The sequence below is a fragment of the Panthera pardus genome, unplaced genomic scaffold (assembly GCF_024362965.1).
Source record: "Panthera pardus isolate Hobbes unplaced genomic scaffold, ASM2436296v1 HiC_scaffold_17, whole genome shotgun sequence".
Classification (NCBI taxonomy): Eukaryota; Metazoa; Chordata; class Mammalia; order Carnivora; family Felidae; genus Panthera; species Panthera pardus.
Window position 1 is genome coordinate 124,140,410 of NW_026526732.1, and position 23,737 is coordinate 124,164,146.

Sequence of the window (23,737 nt, forward strand, 5' to 3'; positions counted from 1 at the left end):
CTAGTCGATGGAGGCATCACCAGGAACAGGTGGTGCAGGCCACACAGGTGTTCTCGGGCAGCACACAGAGAACAGAACTTTGAAAAGATACTCAGTCCTGAATCAAAGAGGGAATTGCGTTCTGTTTTCTGCCTTCAGTCGCCTGGCACCCCTTGGGCCCCTTTCCAGATTATCATAAACAATGGAAAAGACTTAACAGTATATAAAACCAAGCGGCTGCAAACTGGAATTTCTAATTATCTGTGACTTCGAAATTGAGAATTTACTTTGGATCGACCCCAGCTGTTGATCAACTCTGTCTATTCCAACTCATTTTACCCAGTTCTTCTAGGCAACACCGTACCAGACCGCTCGTGTTGAAGCCAGTCGGTCGAGACCTGGGCACTTGATCAGATCTCAGACTAGAGACATTTCACTGAAGAGATCATTTATCAACATCCAAAGATTCTAAGATTCGAAAAACAGCCCCATCGACTTGGAGCATTGACTTTGAGGATCAGTGTTAATACCCCGTAACACGCTCTGAAAGAAACACTACCTATTAGAACTCATAATTCTAGACTGCTTATGAAAAATCAATTCCATCACGTTGTAGCTGTGCTTATCCAGAAAAGCATGAAAAGCATTCATTCACAAGACTGAGCTAGCACATGTCGATTACACCTCAGTTAAAACAAAAGCAAAAACAAAACACTGAGCTACAAGTCGGTTACTATGTGATACATGATCAAAACAGCTTTGCCAGACCTCATAGTCTGCATACTTCTTAGATCACCATATTGCACATAGTTACAAGAGGACAGAGCTGGCACTAAACTGTCACTAAAAAGCAACCAGACTAAGAGTTTTCTAAGGGCTAACATTTTTTCCCAAATAATTTCAAATGGGTCTGTTCTCTTAGAAGCGTTCCATGTTAGTGGACTCAATCTATGAATAAGAAAACGTTGGAACGGCAACCGGCACCTACCTGGAATCCTGTTAAGTGTCACCCAGAAATGTTCGTCGGGGCTGTAAGTATCTTTTGACCAGTGTAGTAGATCAATGGCCCTTTTGTCATGGAAGACAAAGTTGACAAACTCTCTCGTAAGGGCCACATAGGCAGTGCCAAAGTAGATGGTCAGCTGATGTGGAGGCGAGGTTTTCAAAATATTAGTATTTTTCACAAAAGAGCCATCCTTGCCTATGTGCTCCTGGTGGACATACTTAGTCCGTTTAATTGCGTGATCCGGAGGCAGTACCCCCGGGGTAATGTTTTTCCCTTTAAATCCTTTCAGATACCGGACTATCTCCTTGTTGGTTTTCAGGGGGAAATCTTGCCCACACGTGTTGATGGCGTACCTCCATGGGACCTTGGAGGCCGCAAGATCTTTTAGGCAATTCAGGTCAGCCTGGAGCCTGGAAATGCCTGCGTAGACCACAGGTTCTATCTTTGACGCGACAAAAGCGTTTTGGAAGCAACTCAGTAACCGCCATACAGATTCCTTAAACTCAGCCGGGGCTTTCTCATCCACATGAACACAGTAGACGTTTTGGGGCATATAGATAGCCCTGAAGAGCCTTTCAAAAGTGTCAAAGTCCTTATGGATGACCATGACATAAGCCAAAGGGAAAGCGACTTCTTCTTCCGACAGGGGTCTTGTGATGTAGTGATTCTGGATCAGGTAGTCCTTACAAGGGACGCTTCCCAAAGGGGATGGTAAGGTCTTCCCCCACAGAAAAGCTGACTTAGCTCCTAAGGCATCATCACAGGCTTGCACTGGAGAATACCTTGGACTGGAACTGTTCACCTTCCCGAAACTCTTTGGCACGTTTAACTGGCTACTATAAAGGATCACCAAAATAACCACACAGAGCAGGATGAAAGCAAAACAGCAATACCTCCAAAAGTTCATTATTTTCACTTCCTTGGAGAAGGGATCTCTCTCCAGGGATGGAGAAATGACCGGCCCCTGAAACCTCGCGCGCGAAGAGGCTGAACTGACGGCTCTTCGCAGTCTGGGATTTCGACAGCCTCGCAGCGGGGCGTGAGCGCTTCAAGCCTCATCTACTGTCTCCCGGATCGCGGCGTCCCTCCTCCGGGGCGCCGGCCGGAGAAGAAGCGATGCTCCCCGGGCTCGGCGTGCTCTTCCGACCCTCGGTGCTGAATCCCGGCCGCGCTCCGCCCCGCCCAGAGGCCCTCCTCATTTGCATACGGAATGCGAGTGGCGGATCGTTGCAAATTACCTACTGCATTGGAAGGACGGGTCCTTTTCGCCGGGGCTGAGTCTCCCCGGCTTCACCCCGCCCCCCTCCCATCCAATCTATTCCGATACCATCTCCCTTCTCTTCCCAGGCTCCCCCCCCCCTCACCTGGCAGAGTAAATGCTCCCACTTTGCCCTCCGGGGAGCCCCGCGACCTGCTAGCCGCCCCGGGGAAACCACAAGGTTGAGGACCTCTGCCCCTCGGGTTTTTTTTGTTTCTCTGCCCCTCTTTTTGCTTGTCAGTGTTGTTTCTACCTCTGGGCATGCAGACACAGATAAGAAAAAAATGCACTTGTAACACGTGTTAAGCAGATTATCAGCTGCAAAAAAAAAAAAAAAAAAAAAAAGGAAAGAAAGAAAAAAGAAAGGAGAAAAAAAGAAAAAGAAAAAGAAAAAAGGCTGGTGAGGTACGTGTTCCCCGGATTAAATCAGCCAGTTTCCCATGGTGTTATATACCACCGAGTCTGTGGAGGCTATGGGAAGAGGCAAAAAAGCATCACCCTCTTGGGGTATGGCAGAAGGAACCTAGCGGTGACTGACTTGTAACATTGAAGGGTCCGTGTGGATGACACAAATGTAAATGAAACAAACACACGTTAGTTTGCACACCAGACCGAAACGTGAGAGTCCTTGCTCCCAGAGAGAAAAGTTGGTTCCCCTTTCACACAGAGCTTCAGATAACTTGAGCTGTCAACACCGTATTTATCTACGAAATGTGGAGTGACTAGCCACTGGGTCTTTTGAAAAGTCTGACAGCTTCAGATTTGAGTTCATTTCACAGAACTCAAAGAAGTCTCCTTCCCACCAAGCCACCTCTCCCACTTCCTTATTCTGAAGAAAGAACAAAGGCTTCGGGGCTGCTGCAAAATTCCTGGAAGTATCGCTCAGTGTAATTCAAGGGAGGCAGGAAGAAAGAGAAGCCCAGCAGGTCCGGTCACATTACACAGGGGTTGTCACAGCTCACCTGTGCCAGGTGCCTGGAGCACTCAGCAAATGTGGAGTGCCTTGTAGACCTATGAGGGCGGTAAGGACGCTTCTGGGGAAAAGGGACTGGTCCAACTACAAAATCCATTGTGACAGTCAGAGTGGTATGCTAAAAATGCCTGCACCCATCTCCCGTCCCACCTGTCTGGGCAGGATCAGCTGCCTCTGTTAGGAAAGTGTTCGGTGTATAATGCAGCGATCTCCTTGCCCCCTTCCTGTCCCACCCCTCTCCCCTTCCCCCGACTCCCCAGCTCACTGTAATGGGCTGAGCTAATGAATGACAACAGTGTCACGGATGTGATGGATACGGATTTGGACACAGACCCGAAGAGTTGGCGGGGACCTTAAAGATATCTAATTAATACAACCCTTTATTTTACAGATGAGAAAACCGAGGCCAAGAAGAACATTCTTTTCCCAAGTCATTCAGCTGGAGAGAAGCCAAAAAGCTTCACTGTGCAGCTCCCTAGTCCAGATGCTGGAGCCAGTCCATTTGAGCCTCAAATCCCTGCTGGTCGCTGACCAGCTGTGAGACCAGGGTAAAGTTACTGAACCTCTCTGAGCCCCAGCTTCTTCAACTGTGAGATGCACAGTCACAGTGGTTTCCGTTTCACATGGCTGAGAAGAACATAAAAAGAGATGACTCTGGGGGCACCTGGATGGTTCAGTCGGTTGAGCGACCGACTTCGGCTCAGGTCATGATCTCACGGTCCATGAGTTCGAGCCCCGTGTCGGGTTCTGTGCGGACAGCTCGGAGCCTGGAGCCTGCTTCGGATTCTGTGTCTCCCTCTCTCTCTGCCCCTCCCCCACTCATGCTCTGTCTCTCTCTGTCTCAGAAATAAATAAACATTAAAAAAAAATAAGAAAAAAAAGAGAGATGACTCTTGTTCAGGGTTTATGTTTATGATCATACATGTTCAATAAGCATTACCAACTTTGTTATTGTTTCTCTTTAGAAAAATATCCAACATCTCCTGACCTTGTTGATGAACTGATATTTTGACTTCTGTTCTTAGCAATGGCAAAGAGAAATTTTTACCCTCTTAAGCCTTTCCAGTGGGTTGCTTTATTTCTACTGAAACAGAGGGGAGGTTAAATTCCACTCTTATCCTTCCCCATCACTCTCCCCCTTCGCCCCAGACACAAAATAGAAATATGCTGTAGGAAGGGAAGAATTGAATAGCCCATGTGGATGCCTTCACTTCCCTTCATTCTTAGTAGAACCACGCCCTTTTCTGTAAAATACATCCTTGGCAGAACTTTCCCGGAGAGCAGGAGTAGGGGAGGGCTGGGGGGGCGGGGAGGGAATTCTGGGCTCTCATTGTAGGTTCGGGGTGGTTTTCCCCTCTTTTTGCCTTGAGCCTTGACCCTACAGTAGAGTCCCAATGGAATGCCAATACAAAGCAAACTCAACAAATCTTTCATCAGGATTTATTCAACACAGATTGCAAGCGGGGCTGCGAGAGAGGCGCGATGTGATCTACAGCTCCAAACAGCACGACCCAGGAGACGCCTCTCTGGTCTGTCCTGAGACAGACCTTATGTACAATGGTTTAGATGAACAACGTGAGATTGCGAGGTGATGCCCTGCTAAGCAGTTAGCCCAGCGGGTAGGTTTGTTTTGCTTGGTATCTGTGGCAACTGAACAGGCATTTTCTTCTAGCAAATAATTGGGGCGGGGTAAGCTGTTAACTTCCAACCAGTACATTATTTCTGCTCTGGTCACTGCAGTTGGCTTAACCTACTGCAAACTGTCATCAAGCGGGCATTTTGTATGACCTTCCCCTGCCTCTCCGTACCCCAGGATAATCTTTAACATCACAAACGAGGAGATAGCACAGGAGGCAGCTAACAACACATCATCAGCTCAGCTCTGCACGAACACACAAGGCGAGGCTACCTAAAGGTTTCTGAGAACACGACGGGATCTTTTCTCCCTTACAGTCACTGGGTTCTTAGTAACTTAGGAGCCACGTGTCTGCCCCAGCTGAGCCATGAGGGGTAAACGTGGAGGCTGGTTTGGTTCTCGGCAGGGGCAGGCTTGGAATCCGGGCCTGACTCCTTTCCAAGTGCTCATACCTCTCTACCACAGATCACTCCTCTCAGCTTAATTATTGCTGCTGGCTCACGACAACGCTTTTTGACGGGTCCCCTCATTTCCGCCAAATGTATACCATGCTGTGTCAGTCTGGCAACCCCAAATGCTTTGGCTATGCGGGAGACACAGAAAATAAACAAGAAAGGATCTCCCAGCAACCAACGATCACAATTTATGGGCTGGATTCACACACGTGAATGTGTTGGGGAAGAGAAAAGAAAATAGTAGGTGAAGCTGGAGGAGGAAGGGAAAGACAGGGCTGGTAAGTTCACAAGTGGCAGCTCACATTTGGGCGAGGTGTCATGGACACAGAGGGAGGGTGGGGACTGCAGCAAAGAGCCTATGTCCCACCTAAAGCAAGCAGCTCCCTCTCAACGCTGGCCAATAATGCCACGCTGGCCACGGGCCTGTACTTTTTTTTAATGTTTATTATTGAGCGACAGACAAGGAGCATGCGTGGGGGAGGGGCAGAGAGAGAGGGAGACACAGAATCTGAAGCAAGCTCCAGTCTCTGAGACATCAGCACGGAGCCCGACGCAGGGCTCCAATCCATGAACCGTGAGATCATGACCTGAGCTGAAGTCAGATGCTTAACTGACTGAGCCACCCCGGCGCCCCACTCTTCAAATATTTTCAGAAGTGAGAAATCTGAATTTTACCCTTTTTTTACCCTGAATTTTTTTAAAAATTCCCAGACTCTTTGAATGTGACCAAGCACTTAAGAAATTTTTAAAACACAAGTGCATGCATGTACATGCACCCTGAAGGCTGCATGGAGCCTTCAAGATGCAAATTTATCATCTTTGTTTTAAGCATCAAAGGTCCTGTTCATGTACGTTGAACCCCTCTCCGGTCTTAGGCCATGAGCTCTTAGTATAGTTGCACAGTGGACAAAGTTATTCAGACCCAAGCAGCTAAAAAGTCACAAATTCAGGAGGACCTGTCTGACTCAGTTAAGCGTCCACCTCTTGGTTTCAGCCCAGGTCATGATCTTACGGTTCATGAGTTCTAGCCTGGCATCAGGCTCTGTGCTCAGAGTGCAGAGCCTGCTTGGGATTCTCTGTCTCCCTCTCTCTCTGCCCCTTCCTCACTCATGTGCTCTCTCTCTCTCAAAAATAAATAAATATTATTATAAAAAGCCACAAATTAACAGAGGGATGTAGCACGGGGACACCCAGGCACCCTGTTGTCAGCAAGTGATGGGCTGCGGGTGAGTAGGTTCAAGAAAAAATCCAGAAGCAGAGCACTTCCAAGACCATTCAGTTAAAGGATGGCTGCCATCCGTTCAGCTCAGGAACCATTTTATTACTGCCGATCAGTACCCCCAGCACTTGTAAATTATCAAATACGTTAATGTCTATGAAAGGGTTTGACAATCATAAAGATCAGTGCAAACATTGAGCCAAGCAGACCGTCTCTGAAAACAAGCAGAGCGCTAACATTTAGTGAGAAGGTATATAAATGTATTTATCTATCTTATGCATACCTGCTGCACATTCTATTTAAAAAGTCATTTGTAAAGGATGTTTATTCAGAATTTTTTTTTAAGTAACCAGTTTCTGCACAAAAGGGGAGGCTTTTAATTATTTAGTAATCACAATTATGACACAAAATTTTTCCCTGAAAGTATTAGGCAATTATGTTGACCACATGATTCTACGTCAGGCATCAGCATTTTTTTTTTCTATAAAGGGCCACAAAGTAAATATTTTAGGTTTGTGAGACATTTGGTTTCTGATGTAATAACCACTCACATCTGCTAATGCAGCTCGAAAGTAACCATAATATGCGCCTGTGTCCTGTGAAGTCTTTATTTGTGGACACCGATATCTCAAGTTCATATAACATCCATGTCACTAAATAGTCTTCGTTTGGTTTTTTCCAACCATTTAAAAATGTAAAGTCATTCTCAGCTTGTGGAGGGTACAGAAATGGGTGAGACTTAGCCCATGGGCTGTGTATAGTCTGGCGATCCCTGTTCTAGACTGCAATCGGGTTCCTCCAGGCCTATATTTTGCAATACTGGAATCTTTGCAATCACCTATAGATTCTGTATCTTTCCAGACAAAGAAATGTGAAATGGGGCCAATTACACCTGCCTGAAGCCCCTTTACATCCATCATCTGGGTTATAGTGCACAGCACTGGACTGTATGCTTCAGTTTCCTTCCTTCTATAAAATGGAGGTATTAAGAGGACTGACCTTATAGGGCTTTAAGGAGATTTAAATAGGTTCAGGATATAAAAAGAGCTTAGAACAATGTCTTGCACGTAAGAATTACTCAACAAGTCTTAAGGCATCTCTCTGTTGCCAAACTTGGCTCACCCAGGAACATACCTGCCCCGTCTACTTCCTAGATACTAAGCAGTGAAGCAGAACAACTGTGTTTGAGGGGTCATTCTGCCGCCTGAAAGATCCCAAAGGATAGGTGGGAGCCCTCAAGGTCACTGTTATCATGGGTGGCATTGGCCTCTTCTGTCCTGTGCCCCCGCCCCAAAGTGGGGCAACTACACTTCAGGCTTCTTCAGCCTGTATTTCCAAACCATTTCCAAATGGTTACCTCTTCAGAGAGCCAGCCTGCTGGGTCACCCCACAAAAAGGTTACCACAGAGACAAATACACAGCATAGTGGGGGAAGACCAAGGCTTTGGAGCAGCATTATATATTTTTTAAGACTTTATTTTATTGTTTTTTAACATTATTTATTTTGAGAGAGAGAGAGAGAGAGCACGTGCACCAGTGAGGGAGAGGGGGAGAGAGAGAGAGAGAGAGAGAGAGAGAGAGAGAGAGAGAGAGAGAGAATCCCAAGCAGGCTCCACGCTGTCAGCGTAGAGCCCGATATGGGGCTTAAACTCACAAACCATGAGATTATGACCTGAGCCCAAGTCAAGAGTGAGACACTTAATGGACGGAGCCACCCAGGCGCCCCTGGAGCAGGGTTTAAACAAAGCTCTGCTGCCTCCTACGTGACCTTGGAAAAGTCTTTGGGGATCACTGTCCCTTAGTTTCCCAATTGTTAAAAAGGCATAGTCTTTCTAAGTGGTGGAAAGTCAATCTGGCTATGAAGCCTTCTTCCGAATCTTCTCCTGATCTTCCACATACGGTCACCCTAGCTTACCTCACTCTTCTGGGGTCGCACTCCCTTTTCTACTTCCCTAGAGGCCTTCTTGGGGTAGCAAAGCTCTTTCCCTTCCGGGGTCAATTGCCCAAACAAAAACAAAAGCGAAAACCAGGCAAGAAACACAAACAAAAATGTTATCTTTGGTTATATTCTGCTCAACTTCAAGGAACAGAATAGTGACGGTTGTCTTTCTATGCAATGTGTCGGTTTCCAAATGTCTCCTTTGAGAAAAATGATGGCAGATTCATGAAGTGAATTTGCACGTTCAAGGTCTGTCCAAATCTGGGATATGCTTCTGCTACCCTTCTCGCACCAACTGCCTCCAAACTCCTCCACCTACATATTTTTGAAAGTTGAACTGATGTTGCAAGGGGTTGGTATTTCTACTAAGACCCAGTGTTTTACCATTCAGCAGCTGCGGGAGATCTGTATCTTGAAGATACTCTTTATCTTTTGAACATTTTCAAATAAGTGGAAACAAAACAGTTTTAAAATAGAAATAGGGCGTGGCTTCCTCCAACTTCTACTTTTAATAGCCCTATTAAATTCTTGACTTGAGTTCAGTTTATTTAATCCACTCTCCTACTAGCTTCTTTCCCACAGAACCTGTCATTAACTTGAGCTTAGACAGTGTATTAGGGCAGAGGGCTTGGATCAATCCCAAAGAAGCAGGCATTTCTTCTTTCCTAGACGTTAAAGCCAAACAAATTTGTCTCCAGGATATGTCCTGTGTTTGCACGTAACTGAAGAAGATCTTTGTATTTGATTCTCCCACTGGTTAAATGGTTTTCGATTCAGATTTTATGTTTACCAATTTATCCTTTGAAATGATTTCCTTAAACTCTATCCTTTCTCCTCAAAAAAAAAAAAAAAAGAAAGAAAGAAAGAAAGAAAGAGAAAGGAAAAAAGAAAAAAAAAGGAAAATTTCTTATAAATAAAGGAAGTATGGCCCCAGTCTGCTTTGGTTAGGGCCCTCGTGAATGATAGCGTAGTTTCAATCACTACCCTTCGATGTGTCTTCAGTGTTTTGGAATCTGCAGAGCTAAGTGCTTTTGATGATAACAGTTTTCCAATTTACTGATCAGTGCTGTTCTGTGGAACACAAATATCTAAGGCATTAATTCTTGATCCCAAGATGACCTGGGCATTGGGAAGCAAGCAGGAATGTGTTGGGGCAGCACTTAGGGTGACCATCTGTCCCAGTTTGCCCAGGAATGAGGGATTTCTCAGGATGTGGGATTACCAGCGCTAAAACTAGGAAAGTCCTGGGCATACCAGGATGAATTAATCACCCTAGACACCAGCTGTCCTACCCACTCACAGCTGCAAGATAGTTGACAAAAGAGTATTCGGGGCACCTGGGTGGCTCAGTTGGTTAAGCGTCCAACTTCGGCTCAGGTCATGATCTCACAGTTTGTGAGTTCGAGCCCCACGGCGGCCTCTGTGCTGACAGCTCAGAGCCTGGAGCCTGCTTCAGATTCTGTGTCTCCCTCTCTCTCTTCCCCTCCCCCATTCATGCTCTGTCTCTATCTCTCATCTCAAAAACAAATAAAAATGTTAAGCAAAAAAAAAAAAAAAAAAAAAAAAGTATTCAATAACTGGATGAGTGTGGAAGGAAAAGAAATGTTTAAACTATTGATCCGGGTGGAGGGAGTAGAGGGAATGCAGAGTAGAAATGCAGATCATCAAAAGTCTGCAAACTGTAGTGTGTAAAACCCATATAGCCCTTCCTTACCTATCCCAAATCACTAAGGCGTGGGGACCAAATGATCAGCGTCTGTTGGACAGCTTTACAGTGAGCTGAAAAGAACCCACATACGTTATTCTAACTACACAGATGTTCCCCAGGGGGTAGGAGAATGTCTTAGGAACAACCTATATAATGCAGGGAGAACCTAAAAGGAAGATAGCAGCTATCGCAGTGTTAACTGTGTCTGAAGTCCCCTCCTCTCCACATCACATGTGACTCGAGAGGTCTTCTTTCTGTTAAGGGGAGACGAATAGAAAAGCATGAAGGTCTTATGAATGGAAGCACTTATTTTAACATGTGTAAGAAATGGCCAGTAAAGCCAGGAAACGTTAACTCATTTAACAGCAGCAGAGTCAACCAGCCATTCGATCTCTCCGACTCTCAATTTCCAAATTTGTGCAAGCTTAGCACAAATTGGAACTAGATGCTCCCTCAGGCTTCTTTCAGCTCTAAATGCTGTGATTATTCTAGATTCTTCCCAGAATAAAGAGGAGGCTGTTTTTACAGGAAAACTGCACTGGGGAGTTTTGTTTAAATTCACTTAAGTGCAGGGGAAAGTCCAAAACGTGGTAGGATAACTGACCAGAGATAAAATCCAAGAAGACTTGGAGGTGGGGTGGAGGGCGCTTGGCTCAGACAGACCAAAGTCCTTGGAGAGGAGAAACCACATGGGGGGAGGGGTAAGCAGCCTTTCCGGGAGGCCCCCCCACCGAACACCCCACCTGGACTTCAGGGTCTAAACTGGGCAGTTTTCACGAGGGATGTAGGAGAGTGTTTGGGGTCCCGGGCAGGAGGGCTTTCCTTCTGTAGACCCCCAAGGAGCTCTGATTTGAATTGAGGACAGAATCCCAGATTTTCATGAAGGAGGAATCCTGTGAGGAGTGGGGCTAAGGAAGGGGATGGCTCAAGAGGAAGAGACTAGAGAAGGTAGATGAACTAGAGAAGCTAGAGACTAGATGGCTCAAGAGAAGAGACTAATGATGGCGGGAAGCTAATTACGTTAGGATGATCTGAATATCTTCGGTTTGCTTAGTAAAAAAAAAAGAAAAAAATGGTAGCTTCAGCCTTCAATATGTTCACAGTTAAGTTCTGATCTTTTAAACCTGGCTTGAAAAGAAAGATTATGGGGAAGGAATATCATCCACCTATTCTCAGAAAACATGGCTATGGGGTAAATATACTTCGGGGAAAACCTTCTGATGCTCATGGCTTTGACCAAAAGTAGCTCAAGAAAGAACACGATATAGTCTGCAGGTCAGGAGATGAGATTTCAAAAGATGGGCTTGTAAGCAGCTCTGGCAATAAGAAACCACATTAACACAAGGTTAGTTCAGAAAGTGACTAATACATTTACTGCTTTGGATGTAACTTTCTTTTTTTCCTTAAAAATTTTTTTTAAGTTTATTTATTTTAAGAGAGAGAGAGAGAAAGAGAGAGCAGGGGAGGGGTGGAGAGAGAGGGAGGGAGAGAGAATCACAAGCAGGCTCCACGCTCCCAGCTCCAAGCTCACCACAGGCTCGAACTCACGAACCGTGAGATCATGGCCTGAGTTGAAATCAAGAGTCAGACGCTCAACTGACTGAGCCACCCAGGTGCCCCTGGATATAACTTTCTAAGATGGTTCACCAACTGATGAGTTAATTTCATCAAATAAGTAGCCTTATGAAAACCCAGATACGTCCTTTAAAGCAGGGGCTTCTGCTGTTGGGCTGTTCTTTTTTACTTCTATGGTGTGGAGTAAGGCACCAGTTTGGTAAGCTCAGGGACGGTCGACCTCGGATTGAGGCATAGTCTGGCTAGGGCCAGCACTGCTCCCCAAATAAGGTTGGCACTGTGAAGTATTCCCAAGGTGAGCAAGATGCTTTGGAAGCACAAGGAGAGAGAACAGTACCATTGCTATTGACCAGGAGTAGAAAGGAAATGTCAGAAATGTCCCAGAAGGACTGAACATGGCTAGAAAATGCTGTCTGAAACTGATCCCTCAGGACATGGCAAAGTAATCTAGGGTGTGTGTGTGTGTGTGTGTGTGTGTGTGTGTGTGACAGGGGTGGAGGTGGAAGGGGTGATGATTTGCAACTGACTGGGCAGCAGGCTGAGGGGCATATTAAAAACTATTTCCATTTAGGAAGAACAGTGCTGAAGGTATCACAATTCCAGATTTCAAGATATACTACAAATCTGTAGGAATCAAGACAGCAGGTACTGGCACAAAAATAGACACACAGATCAATGGACCAGAGCAGAGAGTCCAGAAATAAACCCACCCTCATATGGTCGGTTAATTCATGACAAAGGAGGCAATAATGTACAATGCGGAAAAGACAGCCTCTTCAACAAGTGGTGTTGGGAAAACTGGACAGTTACGTGTAAAAGAATGAAACTGGACAACTTTCTTACACCATATACAAAAATAAACTCAAAATGGATTAAATACCTACATGTTAGACCTGAAACAGTAGCATTCCTAGAATGAAACATAGGCAGTAATTTCTTTGATGTCAGCTGTAGAAACATCAATTCTAGCTATGCCTCCTTAAACAAGGGAAACAAAAACAAAATTACACCATTAGAACTGCACCAAAATGAAAAGCTTTTGTATGGTGCAGGAAATCAACAAAACAAAAGACAACGTACTGAATGGGAGGAGATATTTGCAAATGATATATCTGATAAGAGTTGATATCCAAAATATATAAAGAACACATACAATTCAACACCAAAACAAAACAAAACAAAACAAAAAGAAAAAGAAACCCCAAACAATCTGATCAAAAAATGGGCAGAGGACCTAAAGAGATATACTTTTTTTCAAAGAAGATATACAGATGGTCAATAAACACATGAAAAGAAAGAAAAAAAAAGCAAAGAAAGAAAGAAGAAAAGACAAACAAAAACCCAGACTCTTCAATGCACAGGACAAACTGGGGGTTGCCAGAGGGAAAGTGGGTGAGTGGGGTGGGTGACATAGATAAAAGGAATCAAGAATCTACTTATTTTTTTTAATTAATTAATGTATTTAGTTTGAGAGAGAGAGACAGCACGTGCACACACGGTAGAGGGGCCGAGAGAGAATCTCAAGCAGGCGCCACACTCAGCACACAGCCTGATGGGGAACTCGAGCTCACAAACCGTGAGATCATGACCTGAGCAGATGCCTAACCGGCTGAGCCACCCAGGCGTCTGAGAGCACACTCTGACAAGCACTGGGTCACGTACAGAATTGTTGAATCATTACATTGTACACCCGAAACTAATATAACATTGCATGTTAATTACACTTGAATAAAAAAATTTATTTCTGCCTTTCACAAAGATGGTGTTGACGGTGAAGAAGGAAGTTCCTGTCCTTCCCAAAGGCAAAGCAAAGGCTTTGAAGTCCAAGAAAATGGTGCTGAAAGATGTTCACAGTCACACACACACACACACACACAAAAGGAAGATCTGCAGGTCATCTACCTTCTGATGACCCAAATGTCTCTGAAGGCAGCCCAAATATCCTTGAAAGAATGCCCCCAGAAGACACAAGCTGGACCACTGTGCCATCATCAAGTTCTCCCTTACTACCCAGTTGGCCATGAAGAGCATAGAGGACAACACACTTGTGTTCACTGTGGATGTCAAGGCCAACAAGCACCAGATTAAAGACACTGTGAAGAAACTCTATTACCTTGACGTGGCCAACGTCAACACCCAGATCAGGCCTGTTGGAAAGAAGAAGGCATATGTTTGACTGGCTCCTAATTATGATGCTTTTGGATATTGGCAACAAAATTGGGACCATCTAAACTGAGTCCAGCTGGCTACATCTAAATCTAAAATTTTTCACCATAAAAAAAAAAGATTTATTTGCATTTATGTCAATTCAATAACTATTCTTATCCCACTGGATGCTCACTGTGTTGGGCTGCCAAAAACATGAAAGACCCCATATGAGATTATACTTTAGTCAGGGTAATACGATATTCACATTCATAATCATAATGTAAAGAAGATTATAAAATGACATACAAGCGTTACAAAGGTTTACAAAGTGTATCATCGAGAGAGGAAAAAAAAAAGATCAGGAAAAGCTTCCTAAATGACAGGCCATTAAAACCAGACATATTAAGGCCATTATTTAAATGGGAGAGATGGAGAAGAGTGGCCCCGGTAGAGAGAGAATGACCTGAAGAAAAGTGCCAAAGGCAGGAACACAAGGAAGGTGGTTTTTCTGGAATATTCTTTTCAGAGAAAGCAGCAGTGAGAATTGACAGTGAGGTGGTATTGGTGATAATGAGGTGATATCTATTAGGAGTATGTTGATATCCGACATCCCATGAGATGTTTATAGTGAGCAAATCAATAAGCTGTGGGAACTCCCTGCAGCATGTGAGATTGAGAAGTTATTCTTAGAGCCATGCCTTAATTAGAAAAATATGTCGAGTGTTAGAATGGTTTGAAGAGAGAGAGACCCGGGCTAGAGAGGGCACTTGGACAGATCTAACAATCTATTTGAGAGGCATGACGGGCTGGAGTTAGAGTGGCCGTGATAGGAACAAGTTGGGTAATACTCGCTAGAAACCATCCCAGACAGAATGTACAGAATGTGCTGATTAGATATGGGGCACAAAGCAGTTGGCTCCCAGGAAAGAATGGCAGTGCCAGTCACGGAGACTCTGGCGAAGTGGGTTTGTGGGGAGTAGGGAGGTGGAAGGGAGAACATATCAGCAGGTGTCAGTGGGAGCCTCAGGAAGAGATATCCAAAAAAGAGGGAAATGTGGGGGGCATGATACAGTGTTATGATTCATCAGAACCCAAACCGTGATGTGAATCACCAAGTAACAAAGAACATTAAGAGCCAAAAAGCAAGCTGAGGAAAGATTCAAGGAGGACAGTCACTGCAAATTAAAATTTCCCCGTAATTCTGAATTTCTCTGAGAGTAGTGACTCTAAAATCAACTATTAACCAAGGCTCAATGGTCGGCGACCAAGAATCTGAAAAGAACAGTATTATCCATAGTTGGATGGATAATATCCATTATCCAAGTTCCTCAAAGAGGGATTGTAAAAGCAATGCCCTTTCACACATTTGGCAACATGACAGCCTTTACATAGTGTTGAAATCGTAGCTCAGAAAAGTTAAAAACAGAACCACCCTCCGATCCCCAAATTGCACTGCTAGATATTTACCCAAAGAATACAAAAATACTAATTCAAAGGGATACGTGCACCCGCCCTGATGTTTATAGCAGCAGTATCTACAATAGCCAAATTACGAAAACAGCCCAAGCATCCATCAGCGGATGAATGGGTAGAGAAGAAGCTGTGTCTAGATACAACGGAATATGAATCAGCTATAAACAAGAATGAACTCTCGCCGTTTGCAATGACATGGGTGGAGCTAGAGCGTATTATGCTAAACAAAATAAGTCAGTCAAAGAAAGATAAATACCGTATGATTTCACTCATATGTGGAATTTAAGAAACAAAACAAATGAGCAAAGGGGGAAAAAAAAGAGAGAGAGAGAGGGAAAGCAAGAAACAGACTCTTACCCATAGAGAACAAATTGGTGGTTACCAGAGGGGAGGTGGTGGGGGGATGGGTGAAATAGGAGACAGGGATTAAGGAGGGCATTTGTTGTGACAAGCACCAGCTGCTGTAGGGAAGTGTTGGGAGAGAGAAATATATACATTTACACAATAAACGTATACGATGCATTTACCTAAATGTATCGTATAAATGTACACATATACAATAAATGTACATATTTATACAATAAACGTACAATAAATCCAATTCAAAGAACTGTACACATCTTATAGGGAGTCTAGGTTGCAAAGTCAGGGTGTAAAGAGGAGATGACACACAGTCAAAATTCCTCTGGAGAAATCCCTGGGGAACGTGCCACATTAAGACGACACAGAGTCTCCCGAATTCCAACATGGCCAATTTTCCCTCTCATCTTGATCTAGATGGTAGTTTCTTCTAACGAGCCCCAGACGAAGACGTTGGCTGGAACTGAGGAACTCTGTGTTATGAGATGTACACGGTATCATTAACGTTAGAGAGCCATGGGGACGAAGACACATCATGGGAATAAACAGAATCCACCTCGGGCTCACTCGAAACCCCAGACAAATTGCATGGAATGGAAGGCAGGGTGGGATGGCCCAAACCATTTAAATTTACCCACCGTGTGGGCCTGTGTGTGCCCATGTGTGCGTGCATACAGTTGAGTTTGTGCAAGTTGAACGAATAAAAGTTGAGACTCCATTGTGTTGAGCATTGCTCACGTATCAGGGGTTGTGTTAGGCGTAAAGGAAACAAAAATTATCAGGTGTAGCTTCTACCTTTGAAGCTCAGTCTCAAAGTCCGCTGGGAACACAAACACAGCACTACAAGACTAATAATAGTACAGTGTGATACGGGAGGAGTGAGTCCATGGCAGTGAGAATTAGGAAAGTCTTTTTAGAGAGTGACCGTAAGTTGACTCTTACAAGAAAGGCCCATGTCAGTCAAGTGAGGGAGAAGGAGAAAAAGCCCAGAAGATCGTGGCAGGGCAACTGGCATGAGTGAGGCAGGGACGGTGGAAGTGGCACATTTGGGACTCACAAGTCACCCAGGTAGAGCTGGAGTACAGCATGGGATGGGGCACATAGCGAGAGAAGGTGCTGGAAAGCCTAAGAGACCAGATGGCAATGAGTGCCCTGCGCTCAGTGAAGGAGCTAGGACGTCGTGTTGAAGGTGATGAGGATCTGCCTGAAGGTTTTCAAGGAAAGAGATGATCACATGATCAATTTTTATAAATGTCATCCTTGTCACTATGGAGATGGATGAAAGCAGGCTGAGAATAGTCGGGGAAAATACGTTGACCCTTGAATAACGGCAAGTGTTAGAGGTGCCAACCCCTTGTGCAGGAGAAAATCCACACATAACACTTTTTTTAATGTTTATTTATTTTTTGAGACAGAGAGAGAGAGAGAGAGAGAGAGGATGAGTGGGGGAGAGGCAGAGAGAGAGGGAGACACAGAATCCAAAGCAGGCTCCAGGCTCTGAGCTGTCAGCACAGAGCATGATGCAGGGCTCGAACTCACGAACCGTGAGATCATGACCTGAGCTGAAGTTGGACGCTTAACGGACTGAGTCACCCAGGCGCGCCCCACATAACCCTTGAGTCCCCCAGAACGTAAGTACCAGTAGCCTACTGTTGATTGGAAGCCTTACCAATGACAAACAGCCAATGAACACATATTTTGTATATCATATGTATCATGGACTGTGTTGTGACAATGAAGTAAGCTAGACAAAAGAAAATGTTAGGAAGAAAATCATAAAGAAAAGAAAATACATTTATAGGGCTCTATTGTAAAAAAAACAAACAAACACCTGTAACTGGACCCACGCAGTTCAAACCCGTGTGGTTCACAGGTTTGCTGTAATTAGAAACGAGACGAGGGGCACCTGGTGGGGGGGGTGTAGTCGGTTAGGCATCCGACTCTTGATCTCGACTCAGGTCATGATCCTGCAGTTTGCGAGTTCAAGCTCCACGTTGGGCTCTGCTCTGACGGTGTAGAGCCCGCTTGGGATTCCGTGTCTCCCTCCCTCTCTGCCCCTCCCCTGCTTGTGTGTGCTCTCTCTCCCTCTCTCAAAATAAACCAATAAACTTTAAAAAAGAAGAAAGAAAGAAAGAAAGAAAGAAAGAAAGAAAGAAAGAAAGAAAGAAAGAAAGAAAGAAAGAAAGAAAGAAAGAAACAAGATTACTGTAGGAGACAAGAGAAGACAGATGGCGGCACCAGAAACAGAGAGGAGGCTGACAGCCAGGTTCAGTTTATTGACTGTTCAGTCTGTAGTCAGCGCTATGCCAAAAACTTACACGCATCGCCTTGCTGCTTCTGCCAGTAACACCTATGAAGGTGGGGTGGCCAGGTCACATCGTCCCCGTGGCCGTCATACGAGGTGCCCACCTCAGTTCATGTACCACGTCCACTGAGAAGGCTTCCCCGACTCACCCCATTCAAAGCAGGTCCTTTTCCGTATCAGCCTGTGTTCTCTGCAGAGCACTTAACAGAATCTCTAATTATCTTATCTGTCTGCTTTTTATTATCTGTGTCCCACGTCTAGAACATACACTCCACGAGAGCAGGGGTCTTATTTGTTTCATTCACTACTGTATCCCAGTACTTAGCACGGTATCTAGGTGCTCAACATTTATTAAATGATGACATTTTATAGATATTTATTACAGACGGCCTTTTAGAGGCGAAGGCCAGAATCACAACAATAACAACGATAAGAATTAACGCTTAAAATATGGGCTGGGCAATAGTCCAACTCATTGAAGCCTCACGTATTTGATACAAAATTATTATTTTCCGCATTACAGATGGGAAACTGAGGTCCCCAAATTCAGGTCACTGGTCCGAGGTCACCCAGCTTGTAAACGGCAAAGCAGGGATTCAAATGCAGGCAGTTTGGCTCCAGGCTCCACGCTTTCACCACCTTGGCTTTGCTACTTGAAGACTGGGCTTTTGTATAAACACCGGATCATGTGGCTGGGATGGGGCAGCTAGGATTCCAGCCTGGCTCTCCCCAACTCTTGGAACCCAAGCTCCAGGGAAAGCCAGATCCCCCAGGATGGGGCAGTGAGAACGACGGAGAGAGAGAACCCAGCCTGCAGGGAAGAGCTAGAAGAGGACACACAAAGGCGACTGTGTAAGTTGTGTTCTGAGTGCGTTGGATTTGCGGTGCTCCTTGTATCCACTCTATCCTTCACTGTGCCTCCTGCTTTTGGAGCAGAGCATGTTCCTCAGCCCTTCCGATTCCCTCTTCGCCTCTCGGTAAAATGGCGAAATGTGCGTTTCAATACTGACCAGACGAGATTCTTGAGAAGATTAAGCTGAGATAATGCAGACCCAGATGGGGCAGATGGGCAGTCCCCTCCTCTTTCCTGGACCTCCTGCTCACACAAAAAAGCCCCGAGTTCCAGAAAGAGGGGCCAACCATCCAGATGACTTAGGGAACAAGAGAGAATATTTTTGGGTGGGTCCCATTATACATCATTCCTCAAGCTCGACAAGACTCAGAATCCGCTAAGGTTCATCTTCTGGACACTTGCAGTTTTTGCAATAATTAATGAAGGATTCATAAAACCAGGTATAATTTAATCTAAATGTGTAACACAGATCTTATCTCTCCTTCCTCTAGAAATTTCTTTTTCTTTTTTTGTTTTTAAATTTCTTGCTAGGTTATATGAAATACTTGTCTTTGCGTAAGTCACATATTTTCACCTTAGTTTCTCTTCTGCAAAATGGGGATGGTAGCCTTCCTTTTACAGGGGTCTTGTAAGGATTAGACGAGATCCTGTGTAAGTACTTTTGCAAAATAAGTACTATCCAAACATAACAAAGAAACATTATTAAAAATGTTTTTATGAGACAGAAGGGGTATGTTTATTGTGATGACACCACTTCCACAGAAGTAATTTAATTAGTATTCTCTAAGTTACGATTGTTCAAGGGCTTAAAGCTTTAGGTCTTAACCTGAATCTTGCCCTTCTAATACCAGATGGAGATGTTCATTAACACTCTACCTACAAGACAAGGAACGATTTTGCAGTGGGGAGCGTCCTTTAGTCTGACCAGCGTCACCCTAAGGAACCATCTTCAACTGTAGCCTGCCCCTTGGGAAAGTGACCCAACAAAGGCTCGTCAGTATCCTTCACCCCCTCGATTTGGTTAGGGATAGTGATTGGCACCAAGCAGGACAAATACGAGGTCTCCCCTAAACTTGTTGCTAGAACTCTCAGGAAAAAGATTCTCTTGTTCCCTAAGAGTGCCAACTGTCAGAACCAAGAAACGAGAGCTACTTGTGGCCATCTCTGACTGCAGGTGGGGGGAGTCTGTCTGAATGGGGCCACCACAGGCAGGGAGAGTGACCAACTTGGCCCAATTCACCTGGGGCTTTCCTGGTTGTAGCACTGGGAGTCCCATCCTGGGACCCCCGCCCCCCCCACCTTTAGCTCTGGACAAAGAGACAGGTTTTCACACCACAGAGAGACCATCTGGCAGACAGAGTCCTGAATTCCTGAATATGTTGTTTCCACTCTTGATCCAGATTTTTTGGAGTCCTTTCTTGGGCATCTCAATTCTGTGACCCGATAGGCTCTTGCGTCTATTTAAGCAACTTTGAGTTGTGTTTCTGTTGCTTGCCACTTAAAGAGTCATAGCACATTCCCAAAGAATGTGCACATATAAATAAAACTCAGCGTTAAAAAAGCAAAATAAATCGAAGTAGGAAACACGCTATTTTTAGGTTTGAAAAATGAGGAAATGCGACCATGCGGTCACTGCTGAGGTTGAGATAATTTATTTGAAGAAGGGGCTCTGAAAAAAAAAATGTATACAAATGGAAAAAGGAAGAGAGGCAAACGAAAACATTCTTATGGAGGAAAAACCTCACGGCATGAGAAAGGTCAGAGTAATGAATGCACGAGCAAAAATTCAAAAGAATAAACTTACACAGTGAGAAGGGGGGGAAAGTATAGCTGGAAAAAAAAGTAACAGTTTTGCCTTTTCCATTAGGGATGGACTGGCCCTGAAGTGTGACCAGAAGACAATTTAGCCATGGGAATGGACTGTAAGAAACAAGCCTAGCGGCTGTTTCTGTGGGTACTGAGCAATTTCACAAGATTTAAAGCAAAAATCGAAATGGCCTCTAACATTCCACCATGGGGCAGGGAGGCCAAAGACAATGCTATAGGAATAACCAGAAAAGCTAGAGAAAATGGTGGTTTCTTAAGGTGACACAAATGATTACAAAGATCTGATGAGTTAGAAAATCTAACCATGCACCAGAATTCAAGGTGGACTATTGGCTCTCTGTTTGTGCTCCTGGAGGGTTTCCTTTGAGAATATGGCCAGAAGAGAGAGGTCTAGACCATCTGTCTCTCCAAGAGCCACACGGAATGGGCTGATAGCCGCTCCGCCTGGCCTCCCCTGAAGAAGGATGTGAGACTGGGGCCTCTTACCCTGAGAGACTCTTTTTGGCCTGTTTTAGCACCATTTTTTTTTTTTAATCTTTATTTCTTTTTGAGAGAGAGACAGTGTATGAGCAGGGAAGGAGCAGAGAGAGAGACAGAGAGAAAGAATGCAAAGCAGGCTCCAGGTTCTGAGCTGTCAGCACAGAGCCCGACGCGGGGCTTGAAATCACGAACTGTGAGATCATGACCTGAGCTGAAGTGGGACGCTCAACCCACTGAGCCACCCAGGCGCCCCTAGCACCATTTCTAATTCTAATGCAGATTGGAACAAGCCTAAGGGTTGAAGACCAAGAAAGAAATCATTTTCTCAATAGAAACACAACTTGAAAAAAAAAAAAAAAAAGCCAGGTGAAGCTACGTAATTCAGTGCTACCTCTGCGAATATTCTTTCTATTGAGTCTCATAAACTATTTTCACTTGGTTTTCTGATGTCATGTAACGGTAGGGTACTAGTCATTTCCTTGGTCCTATGACAACTGTGGGTGATTTGGGGAAGCTGATGTACCTGTGCATGGTATTTCTAACACAACCACTTTAAGTTAGGGTGTTAGGTAGAAGAGAGAAGGAACTTTTGAGACAGGAAAGGAACAACACTATTTGTACTTGCACGTTTTGCAAAAACAATGTTGACACCGTACTTATTTACTGAAGGACTTTTCCTCTTATAACATGACATCGAACATAGAAGAGCTGGGGCACCTGGGTGGCTCAGTTGGTTAAGAGTCTGACTCTTGATTTTGGCTCAGGTCATGATCCCAGGGTTGTGAGACTGAGCCCTGCGTGGGGCTCCGTTCTCGTGGAGCCTGCTTAAGAGTCTCTCTCTCCCTCCGTCCCTCCCCTGCTCACATGCACTCTTTCTCTCTCTCAAAAAAAAAAAAAAAAAAAAAAAAAAGAGCTGATATGGTTAAAAGCTATCTGGTAATGAAGGACCAGACTCACATCCCAAATCTTAAGTCCCAAAGGAGACTCAAGCATAAAATCCTGGAGTTACTTGAGGGTATGATTGGATTTTACATTGCCTTTGAAGATGGAGATATCCAACACGGGCTAGAGCATTTGAAGATACTTATTTAATTTAATTTATTTATTTAGAGAGAGAAAGAGAGAGCATGAACAAGGGAGGGGCAGAGAGAAAAGGAAAGAGAGAGAATCCCAAGCAGGCTCTGCACTGTCAGCAAGGAGCCCTACCTGGAGCTCGAACTCATGGACCCATGAAATCATGAGCTGGGCTGAAACCAAGAGTTAGATGCTTAACCAACTGAGCCACCCAGGCACCCGATGATTGTTTTTTTTTTTTTTTTTAATACCTTGCAATTCATGAAGGCCCACGTACAAGCAGGATATCCTTCTGCTTTCTCCCTAAACCAGAATGCCATCCCGCATGTAAGAAAGGAAGGAAGCAAAGCCACAGGAGACGTCACATTATCCTGAAAAGCATCCCTTGTAGAATCAGATCTGACAGACCACTGACCCTGGACCATGCTTGCTTTTCTCCCTGGAGGATGCTCTTGGTGGAGCTCTCACCTCCGAAGGAGATGGAATGCATTTGCCGAGGCTAATGGGCAACCGGGAATCTAGACTCACCAGCATTTCCACCTTCCTACAAATTCCTCATAGCTGTATGTGCAGTGTTCATGTCGTTCTGGGCATTGAGTCTTCCTCGAGGAGAGGCAAAGGCAGAGATGAAGGGGGTCTTCTTACCTGGGCTCTCATTTGGTAGCTGGGGAGATATGAGGCTCCAAGAGATTATGTGATTTACATGGAGCCATACTATCTCTCTGAGAAGGCAGAAGCCAGCATACCATACCACAGCCTATAGCAAAAATGGTTTCCTTTCCTCTGCCTATCTACATATCAGTCTTGGTCTCCTATCTTGTCTATTTTTCTAGGGCTGGAAAATGGGGGGGGGGGGGGAAGATTCTTTTTTTCCCTTGGTTTTCTCTTTATTTACTTTGAGAGGAAGAGAGAGAGAGAGTGCGGGAGGGGCAGAGAGAGAGACAGACAGACAGACAGAGAGAATTCCAAGCAGGCCCTGCTCTGACAGCGAGGAGCCCAACTCGGGGCTCAATGCGGGGTCTCACTCGTGGCTCAATCCCAGGAACTGTGAGATCATGACCTGAGCTGAAACCAAGAGACAGACACTCAACTGACTGAGCCACTCAGGCGACCCTCCTTGGTTTTCTTATATTGATTTGACATTGAGAAGACTGATCATCCATCTGTCACAGTAACCAGACATTTAACCCCAGCCTAAATACGTGTTTTTCTTCTTTCAAGATGTGACGATTCAGGCTTTGTTAAGAAATGCCTTCATCTCAGACCAGATGTAAGGAACCGCATGGCTGGTACCAAATGTTATAAATCAAAAGGGAATAGTGAAAAAAGGAAGGGATAAATACTGAAATGTGAAAATCAGCCTCTAAGTACTGAGTCCCTCCCAAATTATATGACAATGATGGAAACAACAGACAGAAGGTGGAAAGATGGCGGCCGTACGGAGAGGGAGGCCAGGAAAGACAGAGGGC

At 44.8% G+C, this 23,737-nt stretch overlaps 1 protein-coding gene across 2 annotated transcripts in view; it reads right to left on the minus strand.

Annotated features, from left to right (window-relative positions):
* The window catches only part of LOC109249650 (glucosaminyl (N-acetyl) transferase 2 (I blood group)), a 55,661-nt gene that overhangs the window by 29,917 nt on the left and 2,007 nt on the right, over positions 1–23,737 (minus strand). Inside the window, exon 1 of one of the 2 annotated variants that reach the window (XM_019420138.2) lies at positions 968–2,302. The exons of the other annotated variant lie outside the window; for it this stretch is intronic. Coding sequence (XP_019275683.2) covers positions 968–1,892 — 925 coding nt within the window. The 5' untranslated portion in view covers positions 1,893–2,302. Of the gene's footprint in view, positions 1–967; positions 2,303–23,737 lie in introns of those variants that run through there. 2 annotated transcript variants of the gene reach the window in all.